At 30.9% G+C, this 19,580-nt stretch overlaps 3 protein-coding genes across 3 annotated transcripts in view; 2 read left to right on the top strand and 1 right to left on the bottom strand.

Moving 5' to 3' along the window:
- Positions 1–19,580, bottom strand: part of bru3 (CUGBP Elav-like family member bruno 3) — an 825,259-nt gene that overhangs the window by 337,742 nt on the left and 467,937 nt on the right. The gene's annotated exons all lie outside the window — the stretch shown is intronic.
- On the top strand, positions 80–13,459 carry LOC149373900 (vascular endothelial growth factor receptor 1-like). The gene is made up of 16 exons (XM_089595449.1): positions 80–92; positions 2,077–2,213; positions 2,310–2,475; positions 2,596–2,729; positions 2,806–3,093; positions 3,171–3,333; positions 3,407–3,530; positions 4,249–4,433; positions 4,501–4,688; positions 11,445–11,729; positions 11,843–12,014; positions 12,102–12,225; positions 12,666–12,853; positions 12,929–13,101; positions 13,216–13,348; positions 13,452–13,459. Exons 1-16 carry the CDS (start codon positions 80–82, stop codon positions 13,457–13,459), a joined length of 2,481 nt encoding a protein of 826 aa, XP_089451575.1.
- On the top strand, positions 15,372–19,439 carry LOC149373899 (platelet-derived growth factor receptor beta-like). The gene is made up of 8 exons (XM_089595448.1): positions 15,372–15,503; positions 16,992–17,128; positions 17,227–17,395; positions 17,508–17,644; positions 17,719–18,003; positions 18,117–18,288; positions 18,363–18,486; positions 19,223–19,439. Exons 1-8 carry the CDS (start codon positions 15,422–15,424, stop codon positions 19,437–19,439), a joined length of 1,323 nt encoding a protein of 440 aa, XP_089451574.1. The 5' UTR covers positions 15,372–15,421.

Raw genomic sequence — 19,580 nt, 5'->3', positions numbered from 1 at the left:
CAAAAATGAAATTTTTTTAAAAATACAATAAAAAAAGTAAACTATCGAAGAAGACAAATCTTTTTTATCTTTTGCAGTTATGTCTGAACAATGTAATACTTGTCTTTTATCGAATATATCAATAGTGAATCAAACAGTTTTTAATGCATCATATCCGTGAGAAAGCGTTGCTAGATGGCACTGTTTGTTACTATTGTACATACTTTTTGTATGACCAATCACCAGTAGCTATTTTTCTTTTTCATATTTTTCCTTTCTTGCATGAAGAAAAACTTGAAGATACAAAAAATATTAAAGCTTTTAACGAAGTTATTATCGTAAGAATTAGTTGATTCTTAATTCAAACTTGTATTTATAGTCTTACAATAAAGTAACGACAATTCAAACTTTGATAAAGTTCATACAGTTTTTGTCTATGTAAATAAAAAAAACATACGAGTATTATTTTTTTTAATATCTGTTAATCTATTTGACCGTTGTGAAAAATACGTATTTAAAAATTTTTTTTTTATTTAAATTTAAATTTATTGAGGAACAACGTCGAAGGCAGCTGTATAAGACACTTATTTTCGAACAAGTGTGTAGTTAGTTCTGGGTGTCACGTCGTACTATTATTATCTTTTTAGTATAGCTGTGACTCTCTCACAGGTTAAGCGTCCGCGTTTACGAGAATATTTCAACGAGTTAAGGTCGCTATCAACGGAACAATGCAAAAACGTCAAGGATGGAAGGACTTTTTTTCGATAATTCACTGGAGGTTGTTAATCCTTGCACTTGGACTGCTTTCAGGCAAGTGTTTCTGCATCAATTCTTTAACATCATCCCTAATTAGTTAAATAAGTATATTCATTGATGGTAATAGCTAAATGGGAACTCAGAAATTTTTCGAAAGTTACAATTTTAAACTTCTCTGTTAATATGCTTTTAAAACTAATATCATTGTATGTATAACACGTCGTGATAAGTTAGAGAAATTGTGGTGACTCGTAAAAGCTGATGAGATGTAGACTATTTTGAAAGCATGAAAAGAAACTTTTTGTGCATTCTGAAATATTCGACTTTTTTCTCTGTCACATATTTTAGTAAAATTTGATATGTGATATTATCGATAACACAAAGCCAGCGCAGCTCAGGCTTTCTTTACTTATTTCAACACTCTATCCATCGTATTAGTTGATTATGTTTTGAAAGACCGTTTAAGATATAGATAAAACATTTGAATTGAAAATATTGATATAAAATAATTGATTTGCCTACTGTAAAGTTAAATCCTCATAGAAAACATTTACAAGAGTATAAACAATATTGTTAACTGTTTACCTACGTATATTTATTAAAATGCTAAGTATATAAGATGTTAGTATTGATGTAAAAACAACTTGACTCGACGTTAATATCAAACTAATCTGAAGGGAGACTTTTTTCTGTCATGCTACTTGAATGTAAGAGGGTATCGAAACTACTCTATAGTTTGTCAAAATCACGATAACTATTGTTAAAACTTTGGTCTCCGATAAACACTTTTGGGTGACGAATATATATGTAATGATTCCGTTATATTTTTTTCAAAATTGAACCAACAACAAAATAGATGATTATAAAATACGTTACCATGGTAACAAAGTATAATGAAATGGTAATAATTACAACGATAACAATGGTTTGCGGGTGTATCAACACATTGGTAGTATAATAAAGAATGCTAGATTTAAATAATTAGGGTTCAAAGTGTTCCCTCATCCCCTAGACTGGGTGGCAATATGTATCATTTCAACTTTTTATCGTAGGGTATGCTTAATTGTTTAAAAAATAATATTATGGCTACACTTTCTTACTTTCTTTAAAAATATACTGGATTTTTAAGTCACGAAAACGTTTCCTAAACTTATTTATTTAAGAGTTTTAATATTAGATCCATACAATAGCCATTTTTTATGAGTTTGTAACTTTTTCCAATAAATGAAAGTAAAAATAAAAATTTGAGGAATTAATTCAAGGATACAAAAAGCTTACTGCGTGCAACAATAGTTTAGCTACTTTTACTCTGCTATCAATAACTAAATATTGATTATACAGGCTGCTGTGGTTACAAGATCAAACTCGACTCCAACTTGACCGATTTGGAGATAAACGAAGGAGAACCGCTCGAAATAACGTGCATAAGTACTGGTGACATTAAATTTTACCACCCCAAAGATGATCAAGAGCTCAATGTGAGTAGTATATTTATATAATTATCTCATTTTTATTTTATTTACAAAACGAATACTGTATATTTATCAAAACGTACTTCATTATTCATCGAAAAGATTACAACATCTGAACATACAATTATTTCAAATGAAAATGATGGCAGTTTTACATTTCAAAGACCATCAACTGTCTTTGGTGATACTGGCTGGTATGGCTGTATTGATGTGGAGAACATAACATCGGAAGAACTGAGTTCCAACTGGATATACGTTTTTGTCAATTGTAAAAAAAGTTTACTCATCTTTCACTTCACTATTTTTTGAGTGATTTTTGTACTAGCAATGATATTACATAGAAGAAATTTATACATTATTATTTACTACATATTTGTTTTTGGTTTAGCAAATAAAAGTGCATTCGTGCAAGTTCTATGGAAGACATTGGATAAATTTGTACCTTATGGTGGTCAGATTACTCTACCTTGCCGTTCGACCTCACTGAGATTTAAAGTGACTCTTATTGATCCAATAATGATGGTAACATACATTTTATTTAGAAATTTTGAAGTCACAGAGGAAATTTGGACTTGAGTAATATTTTTGAACACCGTAGGAGGCCAAGCTAGACGAGAGGACAACTTTCGATCCCAAATTGGGTTTTGTTATAAGAAACATAAGTGCTACGGACTTTGGCAGACACAGTTGCATAGTTTATCGTAACAGCATACCGGAAATTATATCTGTATTTATTCATACTTATAATAGAAGTAATTTAAATGATTTGACCATAAGTATAGAGGGCAAAAAGCAGGCTCCTATGGGCTCATTTGCATATTTTGAGTGCAAGATTGGAGTAAAAAAAAATCAGTATGATATTTCCTGGACGATACCTCGAAAATCTGTAAGATTGTATGTTGCTATTGTCATCATGCATTCAGTTGTTAAAATATTATAACCTTTTGTCTCATAACTTCGCAGAAAATTTCAAACGTCGCTGAGAAAATCGTACGCAGCGATGATTGGGTCATTTCCAGAATTTTTGTAGGCAAATTGACTTCCGATAACGAAGGTAATTACACTTGTAAAGCGAGATCTCCATTGATGCAAAACAAGAGCATCCATACGTATTTGTACGTTTACGGTGAGTCACAAAGCTTTTTTTTTCTTATTCACATTTAGTAACATAAAAATTAAAGCCTTAATATTTTTAACAGATCCTAGTGATGTATTTATTAAGTTAACACCTGATGAAGAAAGCATGCACTTTACAATAAAAACTGGTCAGTCAGTGACTTTCTTAGTCCACATTTCTGCTAATCCGATACCAGTAATAACATGGTAATATTTTATTGCACACTCGATAGCATTGGCATGTTTAAAATTACTTCTACTTAGACTTGATGTGAAAGAAACATGGGTCAGAGGGACCTTGATCAAAGTAAAACAGAAAGCTCCGTATTATGTAATGCCTCTATTTGAAATATGGTGTGTTAATAGAGAAATATACAATCATCCCCCTACCCCCCTCCCAGTGATGGGAGGCCTCCCATCCCTTTCCTTGTCCCTTTCCCAAGTGCTAAGTGCCCATAGTAGTGCCCTTATTAAAAAGGAGCCGGACGTAGAGCACTATAATATTAAAAAAAAAAAAAAAAAAATATACAATCATCATTCTTGATACATTGCGAACTTTAATTATGTAAAGTTTGTTATCTAGATACACAATTCAATACAACAGAGTGAACATATTATTTTTAACTTAGTGCACTAGAACCTTGAATGATGAATATTTTATTATTTACCTCTACTCTAGAGCGGACTTTCGAAACAGTATATTAACATCAACCTGTTGAACAAAGCTATTACAACAGTTGCACTTTTTATTTTCCCCTGATATTGTCAAAAATGATAAAACTTTGTTATACTACTAAAAAAAGAAATACACAACGCCTTTCTTATGCACTGCCAGTTATTTGGTTGATGATTCTATTTGGTTATTTTCTGACCGAAAATTGCGGGCCTGAAGTGAGAAATTAAACCTAAATTAAAATTATTTCAGGTATAGCCCCAACGGTAAAAACATAGAAACTTTTGGACCATTAAACAAATTTACAATATTCAAAAGCACATCGACTTGTAGCCTGACAATATATGATACTAATGTCGAGGATAGAGGCGTCTATACTTTAAAAGCGAGCAGTAGCTACAAGCAGAAACTACTTCAACTCAAACTTGATGTTAAAGGTAACTAAATACCACACATAATATGTATAACCAATGTAGTTACAATTTCGAACCGTGATTAACATAGTTCATACCTTCGTAGCTTATCCAAATGTTTTTATGTCATCAATAGAAGACAAAACTATTTTTGGTTTTAATGAAAATGTAGAATTTCAGTGTGAGGCTATCAGTTATCCTACATCGAATATTTCGTGGTCTTACTCAAGGTGCGAAAATTATGAGTTTGAAGATGTCTGTGAAAAAATAGAGTTGATGGTGAGATTTGGTACACAAATATTGAAGATTTACTTGTGTTAAGGGAACTCTTGTAGTTATATGAGATTTTTATTACGAAGTTCCGTTCAACTTTTCTGTATTAAAATGTTGTAATACACATTTGTCGTTCAAAGTATATATTGTTAAGTTGGAATTTTTTTCTGGCAAGCTACATGACTGAACAATTTTCAACGAAAATGGTTTTATTTTCTGAGTATTGTTTGAGTACTGACGAATTTAACGTAACTTTGTGATGGACACCTTATAAATCTGGTTCTATTTGTAAAATTATTCTTAATACCTTTTGAAAATTTCTACGTTCAAAGACACAAAATACCATCGTAAATTAAATTTTCTTTGTTACATATAAGGGTACATCGACAGAAATGAAGAGTGACATTAAAGTAGTATCGAAAATAACAACAAACCTGGACAAGTTAGGTAAAATAACTTGTACTGCTTGCAACTTTTATGGCTGCAGCTCGAAGTTTATGACGCTTTTCTTGACTGGTATGCGTTTTTTTTTATTTCGTTATCTCGTAAATTTTTTTTTTTTTTTTTTTTTTTTTTTTTTTTTTTTTTTTTTTTTTTTTTTTTTTTTTTTTTAATGATGGTACAGTGTAATTAATTTTTTTTTCTTCTTATAGATGTAGAGCCTTTTAATACCAGTTTTGGAATATCTCCATCGAAAGAAGATTTTTTCGTTGGAGATGACGTCACTTTGATATGTAGTGCAATTACTTACTATCCTGATATATCTTTATTGTGGTTTTACGATAAAAATACACGTGATTCTGGTTGGTGATGAGAAATTATTTTTAACTTGAACTCACAATTCCTCTCTACATGGTTTACCTATATCATATTTTCTTTACTTTTTATTAATTTCAGAATCACAAAGAATGTCTTATAGGTTAGAACAGACTAATTTGACTGTTCGTGCTGTTCTCGTCATCCAAAACGCGCAGAAATCAGATGAAGGTTCCTATTATTGTCAATCAACAAGTGAAAACTTTTTACAATCTTACAAACTCACTCTTAATGGTTATAAAAACATATAATCGTTTAACAATTTTATTGATATTAATATTTAATGCACCCCATTGATATTTACTCTCTTTGGGAAAATTTTTATTTGTAGATCCAGACAAGCCTTACATCAACTAGTTTTCAAATATAAATAACACTGCAGTAACTTTGTCAGCAGAATATGTTAGTAAAACTATACATTTACTGTGTAATGCTAAAGGAATACCAAAACCGAGTGTAACATGGTACAAAGACAATAAACCTTTCGAGTCATCAAAACAGTTTAGCTTACGAGACGATAATCAATAATTAACAATAAAATATTTCCTGAAAGGTGATGACTTTCACGTACTACAAAAATACCAGAAATTCATTATGAAAGGTTACCTCATTATTAATTACTAGAATTTATTTTTTATTCAATAAATTGTAATCAATAAATCAGCTGAAATAATAATAAAAATAACATTATTTACAAAACTTCTTCTTTATTTCATACATAACCTTTCCTATGCAGGAGATAAATTGCCGTCTTCCTACCTTTTTTTACCCATTTTAGCCTAAAGACACGTCACAAAGAGGTACAAAAATTGTTATTAAAACTACTGTGCTTTTTAAATCTTAAATATCTTTTTATAAATAGTTTTACTTTTAAGTTCGTGTATGACTAAAATGAGTAATAACTTTGTAAGTCATATAAACTTAAAACTTTATTAATATTTGTCTTAAGAGCGACTTTTTTGGCATACAATCTTTAATTATTTAATTACATTTGATTGTAATCATCAGCAATGTCCATAGCTTGGTAAAAAGTTTTAACTAATAACTTTTGCTTTAGTTGTATGCATGTAATAATGCATCGTATAGGCTGGGTGATCTAGAATTTAGATTTTAAGTCCTTCATACAAACAAGCTCAAGAACAGGTAAAAAATGTATAAAAAATATTTAATTATCTACAGTTACATCCATAAAGAATATGGGTTTAAATCATACCAAACTGCTACTGTATAATAATTGAGGGATTTCTGAAGTGAAAGGTGAATGAGATATCAAATTATAACATCATCGCGAGTAAAACTTATGTAATAGAAATGTAATGCAGATAAGGTATTCGATAAAAGTTTTAAAAAAAAAGTATGAAAAATTAATTTAGTCTTCGGAGCTAGAATAGTACTATTCATGATTTCTACAGCTCATTTCACAATCGATTAGTAGCACAAAAGTATAAGTTTTTTCATTTCTTTACTGGTTGGAGCACTATTTAACATAAATTTTCTATAATTGATCGGATTAGCACGAGAATGGCTAATTTGGAGACGATCAAATGAGAATCCACTAAGCGATTAAATTTAAATAAAACATAATTCTTTGTGTTTATATTACTTAAATATAATATTGTGAAAAAAAACTGTAAATAAATAAAAATAACGTATAGAAGAGCATAAAAAATCTGCGCAGCGCCACTGGTTTGTACGAAATTGTCGATTAAAAGGATAATACAACAATTGAAGAATCGAGTGCTCTCTGATGATAGAATCGAGAGCTAATAAATGACAATACATTTTTTCTTAATATTTGATAATATAAATAAATATAATATTAAAAAATGCATGTATTATAACAAATGTCTTTTCCATCAATCGATTGGCAGAATTTTTAAAATTTCCAAGAAAAAAATTGAACTTTACTCCTTAGGGTAAATTTTCTACCCACGTGTAATCGTCACCTGATAATGAAAATTTTCTGCACACTCCTGTAATCGACATAGCACTCATTACGAACTTTATCGACGACTCGTGCAAATTCCCCGGAAACCAAAATGTGGTTGATAATGTAGTTACTGAAAATATTATTTATCTACCACATACCCATCAGCCCAAGTTCCGGACTTGTTATCGTTAGCCTGGGTAACTATACTTGCATTTAAAAATTTTTCTACTCAAAACAAATATAAACGTGCGAAACTTTTTTTTTTTTTTTTTAAGAAAAATTTATGATTCTTATGATGTTAATAATTTATTGATGAAAAGTACTGTGCAACTAGTCTGTCTACTTTGAAAAATCGTTCTTAGAAAGCCAAAATACGTCAGTAAAACTTAGTAAAGTTATCGTGAAAAATACTTGTTACTTAAAAAAAAAATAACGTACAGCATTGGTCGCTTCGACACCCCTTTCAGTTAACAACTATTTAATTATCATAAATAATTACAGCTCCTCTATGTTCACTTCAAGTGATTTGGTCATCCAAATTGTATGGCCATAAGCCAGTGTTGATTGGTAGTGGCTCTTGTCCACCTTTGCAGTGACTTTCTACTCGGCTTAGCGTCGTCATCATCACCATTAGTTGTAACGGTAATTGCATTTTGTACATACTCAAGTACTGTTTTCATATTTAATTATTTTACCTGAATCTTTGAATGAGATATACATACAAATTAATTGAAGATCATGTCCGAGTTTTTTATTTTGTACATTTTTACCATCACAGACTTATTGGGCGACCGGGAGTACCACCATATGTACCACGTCCTAAGACACTGATTCTAAGATTGGCAGTTATAGAGGTGGAAATCATGTCTCTCAACAAGTCAAGGAAATCATGCAGATAGCCATGCTAAATTCTAAAGGATGGTTGGGTCTTCGTTTGATAGTTCAATGGAGGTTGTTATTTTTTGCACTTGAACTACTTTCAGGCAAGTATATCTATCTTATGAATGTAAACCAGTAACTATTGAAAAATAAATATTTACTGAACCTAAAGTCACTTTTTACATACTCGAAGTAAATTTTCATTATTTAATGGTGGTCTTCGTCAGATAAGTGCCATCGTCTCCAGGGCTATTTTACGGCGTAAGGTAGCCACGGTGCGATGGCGCTTATGCAGCGAATCCTATTTTTCCTACCGTGGGCACACCAGCCTCTCAAAAACATCCGAAGTAGGAAATGGTACATGACGTCGGCATGAAGTAAAAAAATAAGCAGTTGTTGTATGTTTCTGCCCGAGTCGCGTTTAATGTTTTTCGTGGTTACACTTTGCGCCCAGTAAATCACTTTGAGCCCTAGGGCAGAAAAGTACTTTGGGCCAAAAAGGTGCACAAACTTTTCTGTCCATGAACCCAAAGTGATTACAGTGGCGCAAAGCGGCAATTGCACTTTTAGCCCATGGTAAGAAAAATAGCTGACAATAGGTTATTCTTGTTCAGTGAACCGAAACTGAGAGAATATAAATCGGCCCATTAGTATAAATTCGTTAAATCTTCAGTTGATTATATTTTTTAAGCTTGTCCTTTAGCGTTTTGAGTCTACTACTTTCAGGCAAGTGTATGAGTGAAAAATAACTAGAAGAATGTATGAGTGAAAAATAACTAGAAGAATGTATGAGTGAAAAATAACTAGAAGAATGTATGAGTTTAACCAACCTGTTAGAATAAATTGACAAAAACTTGATCTGATGACATTTATAAAACTTGTCCTTTAGTGTTTTGCGGATCGAGTAGCAAAATTACATAGCTGTTCATATATTTGATGCAAAAGCTGGTAAAAATTTTATTTTGTATTACTATCTTATATACCATCATTTGTTAAGTAGATAATCAGGTGCCGAACAAATTCTTATCATTTATTGATTAACAAAGAATATTGCTTCTTCAAAATGCTATCTGTATGTGTATTCATGCGTATTAGTACACGTTACTGATAAGTGTTTAATGACTCGAAATTATTTATTGCTATCTATGAAACTTTAAGTAGTGGGCAAGACCAGCTGATGCATTAGTTTATTAATTTAAATGATCTACTCAATTAATGAATAATGAAAATACTAATGAATATATTATTATTTAAAACGTTAATACAAAAGTTTAAATAAGTAAATTGTAACAACTTTTTACATTACTTTTATTGAAAAACCAAGCAACATTAAGCTTTCTGATGTGGCTTGTAAACGATTTAATGTGCCTGTGACCAAGTAAGTAGTTGCTTTTGTCCATACAGTGGATAGATACCACTTTTTGATTACAGGCACGTGTGAAAAAACTGCAATAAAGTAAACACAGAAATAGCTTGTTCTTATAAAAATGTCGACAGTTTTAAAATAAACCTTTTTTTCATAAATGATCATCAGAAATTAAGTTATATAGAGTACAATTATTGAGTTATATTTTAAGTTTTAGTCACCAAAAGTTGGCAATTATAGAGATTGTAGAGTTTATAACAACTACGATAAAAGTTAAAACTTCCTTAAACTTACATATTTGTCTGTTGTTTTGTATGAATGTAACTTTACTATAATTAGTTTAATACACAGAAGTCCTCATGCTCATTTTACCATCAACGAGAACGTTAAGTCCTAATAAACCTCTATTCAGCAGCAAAAATTAGCATTGACATTCCCAAACAATGAATGTACCTATCATTCACCTTTAAAAGTAAAAAGGGTTGAATTTCCTTATTTGTCGAACCACTGCTATGGATGGAGCTAGTAATAAAAGCATCACCATTTTTCCCAACATTTGACTTTTTTCACATACAACTCTTGGACCACCAAAAATTTTCTTGCATCATGTAGAAAAGCTAACGTTATTTAACTTTAATTAGATACAAAGCTGGTAACAGTTGTAATAACTACCTTCAATACGTCTAATAGTTGTACAACCTCAAAGTTTGATACACAATATTTTGCAATAGCCATTTCTATGAGATTTGTTAAATTAGACTCTCTGACGTGAAAAATACGTCAGTAGCTATATAAAAAAATTATAATTTTCATTAAGCTACTTCACTATTTTCGATTTTTTTCTTTGAGCACTAAAGTAAATCTAGCTATATTTTGCTGAAAAGACTAATAAATATCTATAAAATACAGGGTGCTGCGGACACAAGATCCTGCTCCATTCCAATTTGACTGATTTGGAGATAAATGAAGGAGAGTCTCTAGAAATCACGTGTATAAGTACTGGTGATCTTAAATTTTACTACCCCAAAGATGATCGAGAGCATAATGTAAGTAGTACACAGAGCGAAAAAGACTATAAATTTTGCAGTGACAGTACGGGCAAAAATTACAGTGCAGTTCGGTAGCCGGGAGACAAAATGAAGCGTCGGTAATTTCTGTCCGTACTGTTACTGTAAAATTTATAGTTTTTCGCTCAGTGTATGACATAAATAATTTATATAATTATTTTATTTATGACAATGCAATTAAGCAATTTTAAAAATGACTAATGTCTTCTTTCATGAAAAGATCACAACGTCCAACTACATAATTATTCCAAATAAATATGAGAGAAGTTCGTCATTTATAAGACTACAAACCGTTTTTGGTGACACTGGCTTGTATGGCTGCACTGATTTTAAGGGAAACGTTACGACGGAAGAATCAAGTTCCAACTGGCTATACATTCATGTCAATTGTAATAATTGAAAAATATATTTTTCAAGATATTTTTCTAACTTGCAACGACGTCATAAAAAAATTTATTTAAAATACACGTATTCATGTTTTTTTTCTTCTCTAGCCAAAAGAAGCTCATTTGTACAAATTTTTCGGCGTTTTATACCTAAATTTGCACCCTATGATGGCCAGGTCATTCTGCCGTGCCGTCCAACATCTTCTAGATCTCATGTAACACTCACTAATGAGGATGGAAATAGGGTAATCCATACTTCTTTTAATCACATAATATAATTTTAAAAAACTGACATCTTGCTTTTAACTTCTTCCGAAGGTCGAGCTTAGCGAAAGGGTTACTTACAACCCCAAATTTGGTTTTACTATAAAAAATGTAAGTTACCTGAACAACGGAAGATACACTTGCAGAGTAAATCAAGAAACTACATTGCAAAAAATAGATATAATGATCTATGTCTATGATGAGGGTAATAATGACAAGTTTTCTGGCGGTATAGTTGGCACGACACACGTCGCTCATGGTTCACCCGGATATCTTCAGTGTATTGTCAGAACTACAAATAAAAACTCCACCATCTCCTGGAATATTCCCCGAAATACGGTACACGTTAATACACACATTATTATCAAATCTTTTCACATCATAACTTAGAATCTGCATAAAACCCCAATTCTTATATATTTATCATATTATTTATTACATATAATCGTTAGGCTTCCAGAAATATCTTTGATGTTGTTGCAAGAATGTCATACGGTGATCATTATATTATGTCCACGCTGACAATTAGTAGTATGACTTACACTGATGAGGGTTACTACCTTTGTGATCTGTGGTCTCCAGTTCTGCAAAATACAGTTGCCCATACTTACATAAATGTTTCTAGTAAGTAACGTGGTCTTAGTACTTTTTCAACTATTATTCAATGTCATAATGATAAAAGTTTTAATTTACGCTTCCTTATCTTAACAGGATCTAATATTGGATCTATCAATTTAACGTGTAAAGATAAAATAAGGAACTCGAAAGTACTAGTTGGAAATTCAGTGACTTTCTTAGTTCGAATTTCTGCTGATCTACCAGTTACACTTACATGGTAATGTGCAATCGATATCAAAGTACATTATTTTACACTTAATCCACTCCTGACGGGTCTTAGTGGAGATTTATATCTAGTCGAATAAGATCAACACTACTGTTAGTTATATAATTGTCAGAACTGTTCTGGACCATCGTTTATTCTAATGTAAACATAAGTAATTCTTTAAATTTCGAGATAAAAATTTACAATTGTAATCGTCTACTAAACTTTTAACGCTCCTATATAGTGAAGACAGCTAGTCTCTAGTCAACGATTTTTTGCAACGCTGTTTTGGTTGAAATAATTCTTGGAAATTAATTATTGACTAAAATCAAACACTTATTTGTATAAGGATGTTGAACTAGGCTGCAACGGTCAAGAAGCTCAGGAGTTTTTTTTTGCAACGAATATTAAGGCACATAGTGAACATTCTACTAAAATAAAACACTTTTCAGGTTTGATAACAATCGCAATGAACTAGAAGTGACATCATCACCAGATAGTAACTTTTCAATAGTTAATGAGGCATCGACAAGCAGTCTAACAATAAATAATGCCCAAGTCGAGAATAGTGGTGTTTATACTTTCCTGGCAGGCAATTCGTACGAATGGAAGAAACTTCAATTAACACTGGATGTTGGTGGTACTACAATTCACATTAAATCATTTAGTTGCTAATAAAAAATTATTTTTATGACTAATAATGTTACTTTTGCAGTTTCTCCAAATATTACTCTATTGTCCAGTAAGGAAGCACTTTTTTATGGGCGTAATGAGAGTGTAGAATTTGAGTGTCAGGTCACAAGTACTCCTGCATTTATTATGGAGTGGTCCTACTCAAGGTGCCCAGATTATGAATTGGAAAATGGCTGCGAAGACTTGGAATTAAAGGTGAATTTTTATGGCTAAATTTCACAATACTTTAAAAAAATGTCATGAAAAATTTACTTATTTATTGATGGCAAAATGTTTTTATACATGTTTAATTGTAATATATTATTAAAGACTATTAAAGTAAAGAGAAGGAGTAGTATAATTTCGAAATTAAAAATAAACCTGGACAAGTTTGGCTTAATATTTTGCACTGCTTGTAACGGTTACGGCTGTAACTGGTCATACAAAGATATTCTTTTAACTGGTATGTATTTTATAACAGAATTTATCGTTTGCTCTACTGAAGTGATTAAGAAAATCCACGCATAAGTATACCATATACTAATTTTTATTTTATGTGATTACAGCGGATTAGGTGACTAGAAAGACCAAACCAAGATATCGAGCGAGCTTTGCCAGAGCACAGTGATTTCAGCAGATGGTTAGTAGATTAGTGGTTTCAGCAACTTGTTAGTTATCTGAAACAATTTTTCTTTTTATTGTGATTCTGCCAAATGGCTAATTTCAACATAACTAAATCTTAATTTATTTAAAAAAATAAAAATATTGTTTTTAATATATTTCTGTACTTTGAATAAACATAAAGTTTCCTTGAATATGATACTCGAAAGTTTTAATTATCCATGAGCTTAAAGTATTTTATCTTATTTGTCTCTTATGTATGCTTAACATAACCTGACATCTTTAACCGTTGAGTTATGATCTTACATCTTGAATCGTTGAACTAACTTTTATTAATGAAAAGTTGTTTTAACGTAATTCTTCATTCTGTACTAAATGACAGCATTTCCTATGACAGCGAATAATAAAAAATCCTTATGCAGCAAAAAAGTAGGATAAACAAGTTTTAAAGATTAGTATACAGATTTCCAAATCCACCGTTGGATTGTGTATATATTACTCGTGGTACCAAAGTCAATTTTTATTTACACAAATAATAATAAGATTAATTATTTTTACATCTTTTAGACGAGCTAATACGATCCTAAAAAACCGTAATACAACTTAAAAAATAATTTTTAGTTATTAATCATCGACTTTTTACATCATTTTATAATAGGAGCCTTGAGGTATACCTTAGAAAACAGGATTGAGTGAAAAAATTATTATTCATAGTCGAAAAAAATGTAGGCTAAAATCTCTTTCACAATAGATAACTTAACCTAAAGAAGATTTGGAAGTATCATTCAGAGAAGGGTGGAAGGGGAGTCCTCCCAGCCCATGTAGCTTCGTCCCTTTTACCGCACACCCTTTCTGGCACGAGATAAACTTAATATTTTACTTACATTTAACGTTGGCATTGCACAAGAGCCTATTATTTATCACATAATTTCCATTCGCATAACTCTTTTAAACGTGTCCAATTAAAAATACTTTAAAAATTCATATAAGTTCAACATATTTTAAATAGTTAAGTAAAATCTATATCATCGTGATATCAGCTTTTTATTATCACTCTCGAACTTCTTTATACTCTTTTGAGGATTAATCTTTTAAAAAGCTTCTCCAAAAGAGATCGCACACAAACACTATCACTGCATTAGAGTCGACTAAGATGGTCTTAATCTCATCTAGATTTTCTTCTTATTTTAGTTTGGAAAAATTAACGCAGTATCAAAAGAACTAAATAAAAATGAACGCAACAACATTTTTTATTGCTTTTATTGAAAATATATACAAATATGTCCACACAAAATTCACATCCAATAAGCAACTTAGCTTTATAAACCTTGATTTAATCTACCTCCAAAGCAAAAACAAAGGAAACAAAGGGCACCCCTAAAATTAATTATTCAATTCTTCTGCCCAGGAATATCAGACATTATTAGACAAAGCAAACAAAAAAATTCTTTGGTAAGAAATCATCCATTTCTTTTGTGGTAAGTAAAGTATTTTCATTCAATACATATTTAATGATATAATTTTCATAGCTTCTCAATGTTAATTCCAAGTAACTTACACTTACCGGAAGTCTACGTCACTAAGTCATTGTTGCTACGTGGTATTCTTTGTCACCTCTGTAGTGATTTCTTACTCGATTTATATCGCTCGTGGCTATTACGACTTTTTCTTTTGTTCATACTAAAGTGCTTTTCTAATATTTCGATTTCATCACCTAAATCATTAAGAAATATGTATAAAAATTAATTTAAGACAGAGTCTCAGTTCCTTTCTTTTGTACATATTTCTTGAGTTACAAAGAAAACAGTGGGGCATTAGCACAACACCTTAATACTGTGTTCCTCAGTTTGACTGTAGCTACCGTATAGGTTGAAAGTAAGTGTCACGTCAAGTCAAGGAAATCATCCATACAACAATGCTAAATTCTAAAGGATGGAAGAGTCTTAGGTTGATAGTTCAATGGAGATTGCTATTTTTTGCACTTGAACTGCTTTCAGGTGAGTAAACCTACAGAAATATTTACTGATTATAAAGTAACCATTTACTAATTTGTAGTAAATGTAAATTATTTTCAATACCTAAAATTATTCCTACGCAGTGAAAAAATAAATAGGAAGAATTAGCAAAAAGCTAAACTTTATCGACACATCAGTAAAAATTTGCTAAAATATCAGTTCAATATATTATTTCAAAAACTTCTACAATAGTTTCTATGTTGAGTAAAAAAATTTGGAAATGGCTCACTAATTTGGTTGAGGAGATTGTGGAAATTTAATCGTACGTTAATTTCTTAAAAATTACAATTTGCAGTAGAAGTAAAGACATTTAAATAACTAATATCTACATTTGCTACACTTTATAACAAAGAACATTGCTCTTGGAAAATGTATCCTGTATGTGTATTAATACGTACTAGTGTATGTTACTGATAAGAATTCAATTTTAAAGCTCTACTCCACTAATAAATATACTTTTATTTATTTAAAACGTAAATACAATCATTCATATTAGTAAATTATAATAACTTTATACATTTTACTACTAAAAACTCAACGATAAAAAGTTTTTAGATATGGTTTGTATACGATTTTTCGAGCGTCTTCAGATCTAGAAAGTAGTTGCTTCTGTCCATGTAGTGTACAGAAAGTTACCACGTGTGACAAAGCTGCAATAAAGTAAAATAGCTTGTTCTTATAAAAACGTCAACAATATTGAAATCAAATGTATTTTTAAATAGATTTTCATAAAAAATTAAGAGATGTAAGTACAATTATCAAGTTTTACGTTAAGATTTATTAAAAAAGATTTGGCACCTACAGCGTTTATCAAATTTATAATAAATATGACAAAAATTAAGTCTTCCTTATATATTTATCTACTGTTTTGTACAAATACAACTGTACCAAAATTTATTTGATCAATAGGAACCCTCATTTTGGCATTCTGCCATAAAAGGGAGAGTTAAGTTCTCCTAAACCTCTATCCAGCAGCAAAACATCTGCACTGACATCCTTAAATACTCAATTTTTCGTTGTGTCTATCTTAGAAAGTAAACGAGGTAGAATATCTCACTAATTGAGCCAGTAATATAGATGCAGCTAGTAGATGTAGAGTCATTTAAAGATCAAAGATAAAAGCACCACCAGCTATCACTGGCTACACTCAACTTTTTTTTACTTCAAACTTTTAGGCCGGACCAGCTTTTCTTTTCCCATGTAAAAAAAGCTTATGCAATAAGACGTTTATTGGATAGAAAGCTTATAACACTTGTAATGATTAACTTCAAGACGTGTAATGGTTGTATAACCTCAAAGTTAGATATACGATCATTTGTATGATGTAACAACCAATACACCATTTTTTCTTAAACAACTTATAACTTCTAATACGCAACTTAATTTCTTTTTAATTCTTTTCTTTGAGCATTAAACACCGTAGCAAGCTATACTTTGCTAAAAATTTTAACAAATATAAATATAATACAGGGTGCTGCGGACACAAGATACTGCTCCATTCCAATTTGACCGATTTAGAGATAAATGAAGGAGAGACTCTGGAGATCACGTGCATAAGTACTGGTGATCTTAAATTTTACTACCCCAAAGATGATCGAGAGCTTAATGTAATTACTATTATATTAATACTTTATATTTTTATTTTATTTATGATAATGAAAGTAAACAATATTTAAAAATAACCAATATCTTATTTAATGGGAAGATCACAACATCCGACTATGAGATTACTTCAAATAAACATGATGGTAGCTCATCATTCAAAAGACTACAAACCGTTTTTGGTGACACTGGCTTTTATGGCTGTACTGGTGTTAAGGGGAACGTTACTACGGAAGAATCAAGTTCCAACTGGCTATACATTTTCGTAAATTGTAAATGTTTTGATGTATTTTTATCCTAAATTTTTTAAAACAAGTTTCTTACTTGCAATAACGTCCAGTAAAAACATGCATTTAAAACATAATTATTTATATTTTTCTCCAGCCGAAAAAAGCGCCTTTGTACAACTGTATCAGTATTTTACACATAAATTTGCACCTAATGGTGGGCAAGTCATTCTGCCGTGCCGTCCAACGTCTTCTAGATTCTACGTAACACTGTTTGACGAGACTGGGAATAAGGTAATGCACACTTCTTTAAATTACATTCTATGATTTGAAAAAAAATGACACTATGCTTTTAACTTCTTCCAAAGGTAAAGCTTAGCGAAAGAGTAACTTTCAACCCCAAATTTGGTTTTACTATAAAAAATGTAAGTTACCTGAACAACGGAAGATACACTTGCAGAGTAAATCAAGAAATTACATTGCAAAAAATAGATATAATGATCTATGTCTATGATGAGGGTAATAATGACAAGTTTTCTGGCGGTATAGTTGGCACGACACACGTCGCTCATGGTTCACCCGGATATCTTCAGTGTATTGTCAGAACTACAAATAAAAACTCCACCATCTCCTGGAATATGCCCCGAAATACGGTACACGTTAATACACACATTATTATTAAAACTTTTTTCACTATAACTTAGAATCTGCACAAAACCCTATTTCTTGTGTATTTATCATATTATTTATTGCATATAACTATTAGATTCCCAGAAATACCTCAGTTGTTGTTGCAAAAATGACATACGGTGATGATTGGATTATGTCCACACTGACAATGAGTAATATGACTTACGCTGATCAGGGTTACTATCTTTGTGATTTGTGGTCTCCAGTTTTGCGAAATACAAGTGCCCATACTTACATCAATATTTTTGGTAAGTCACATTTTTAATTATCATTCGATGTCATGAAGATAAAAGTTTTAACTTACGCTTTCTCATCTTAACAGAACCTAATGTTGCATCTATCAACTTAACGTGTGAAGATAAAATAAGGAACTCGAAAGTACTAGTTGGAAATTCAGTGACTTTCTTAGTTCGAATTTCTGCTGATCTACCAGTTACACTTACATGGTAATGTTACATTGATATCAAACTACATTAATATACGCTTAATCTACTGTTCATAACTCTTAGTGGGGATTTTCATCCAGACAAATAAGATCAACACTACTTTTATTTACATTATTATCAGAACTGTTATAGAACATAGTTTATTTTAATGTAAGCTTACATAATTCGTTTAGTTTGGAGATAAAAATTTACATTCTAAATTATCTGTCGAACCTAGTAAAACTATCTATTTTATTTAATAGAACTATTGCATGTGTTAAGAGAGAAAGCGGTAGCTTAGGATGCATACATAAAAGGGGCATAGAGACACGTAACTATATGCATTTACATATTTTTGATATAAACACATAACTAAATTGTTGTGTAATACTTTTCGCACATCACCAAATTGTACAGATAAATAAACGTATATTTTATACTCATTAAAATCGTCTATAAGTGGTAAATAATCATATAGTCATGAGCTCTCATTATGAAGTTTGTACTTTGGAAGCCCAATCGTTTGGGCTCAAAAAATTTGACACTGTATTGTACTGTTTAAGTATTATTTTTGTGGTATTCCGATTTAAAAATAATTTTTGGGCATCAATTATAGACTAAAATAAACATTACTTTTAAAGAGAAGTTGAACTGGGCTGCAACAGTCAAGAGGCTCATGTGTATTTTTTTTTTTTTTTTTTCGTAACGGATACTAAGAAATATGGTAAACATTCCACTAATGTAAAATACTTTCCAGGTTTGATAATAATGGTATAGAACTCGATGGGATGTCATCTTCGTCGCCATCTATCAGCTATACAATCGTTAATAATGAATCTACAAGCAAGCTAACAATATATAATGCCCAAGTCAAGAATAGTGGTGTTTACACTTTCAAAGCGAGCAACATGTACGAATGGAAGAAACTTCAACTGACACTGGATGTTGGAGGTACTATAATTCACGTACAATAATTGAGTTGCTAATGAAACATCTATTTTCATTAATAATGTTACTTTTACAGTTTCTCCAAAAGTTACTCTATCGTCCAGTAAAGAAGCACTTTTTTATAGGTTTAATGAAAGTGTAGAATTTCAATGTAAAGTTATGAGTAC

Source organism: Copidosoma floridanum, unplaced genomic scaffold, assembly GCF_036245765.1.
Source record: "Copidosoma floridanum isolate Cflo_tuat_1 unplaced genomic scaffold, Cflo_Japanese_pri ptg000025l, whole genome shotgun sequence".
NCBI lineage: Eukaryota > Metazoa > Arthropoda > Insecta > Hymenoptera > Encyrtidae > Copidosoma > Copidosoma floridanum.
Note: the sequence above shows the minus strand (reverse complement) of the source record. Positions and strands in the feature narration are given on the sequence as shown.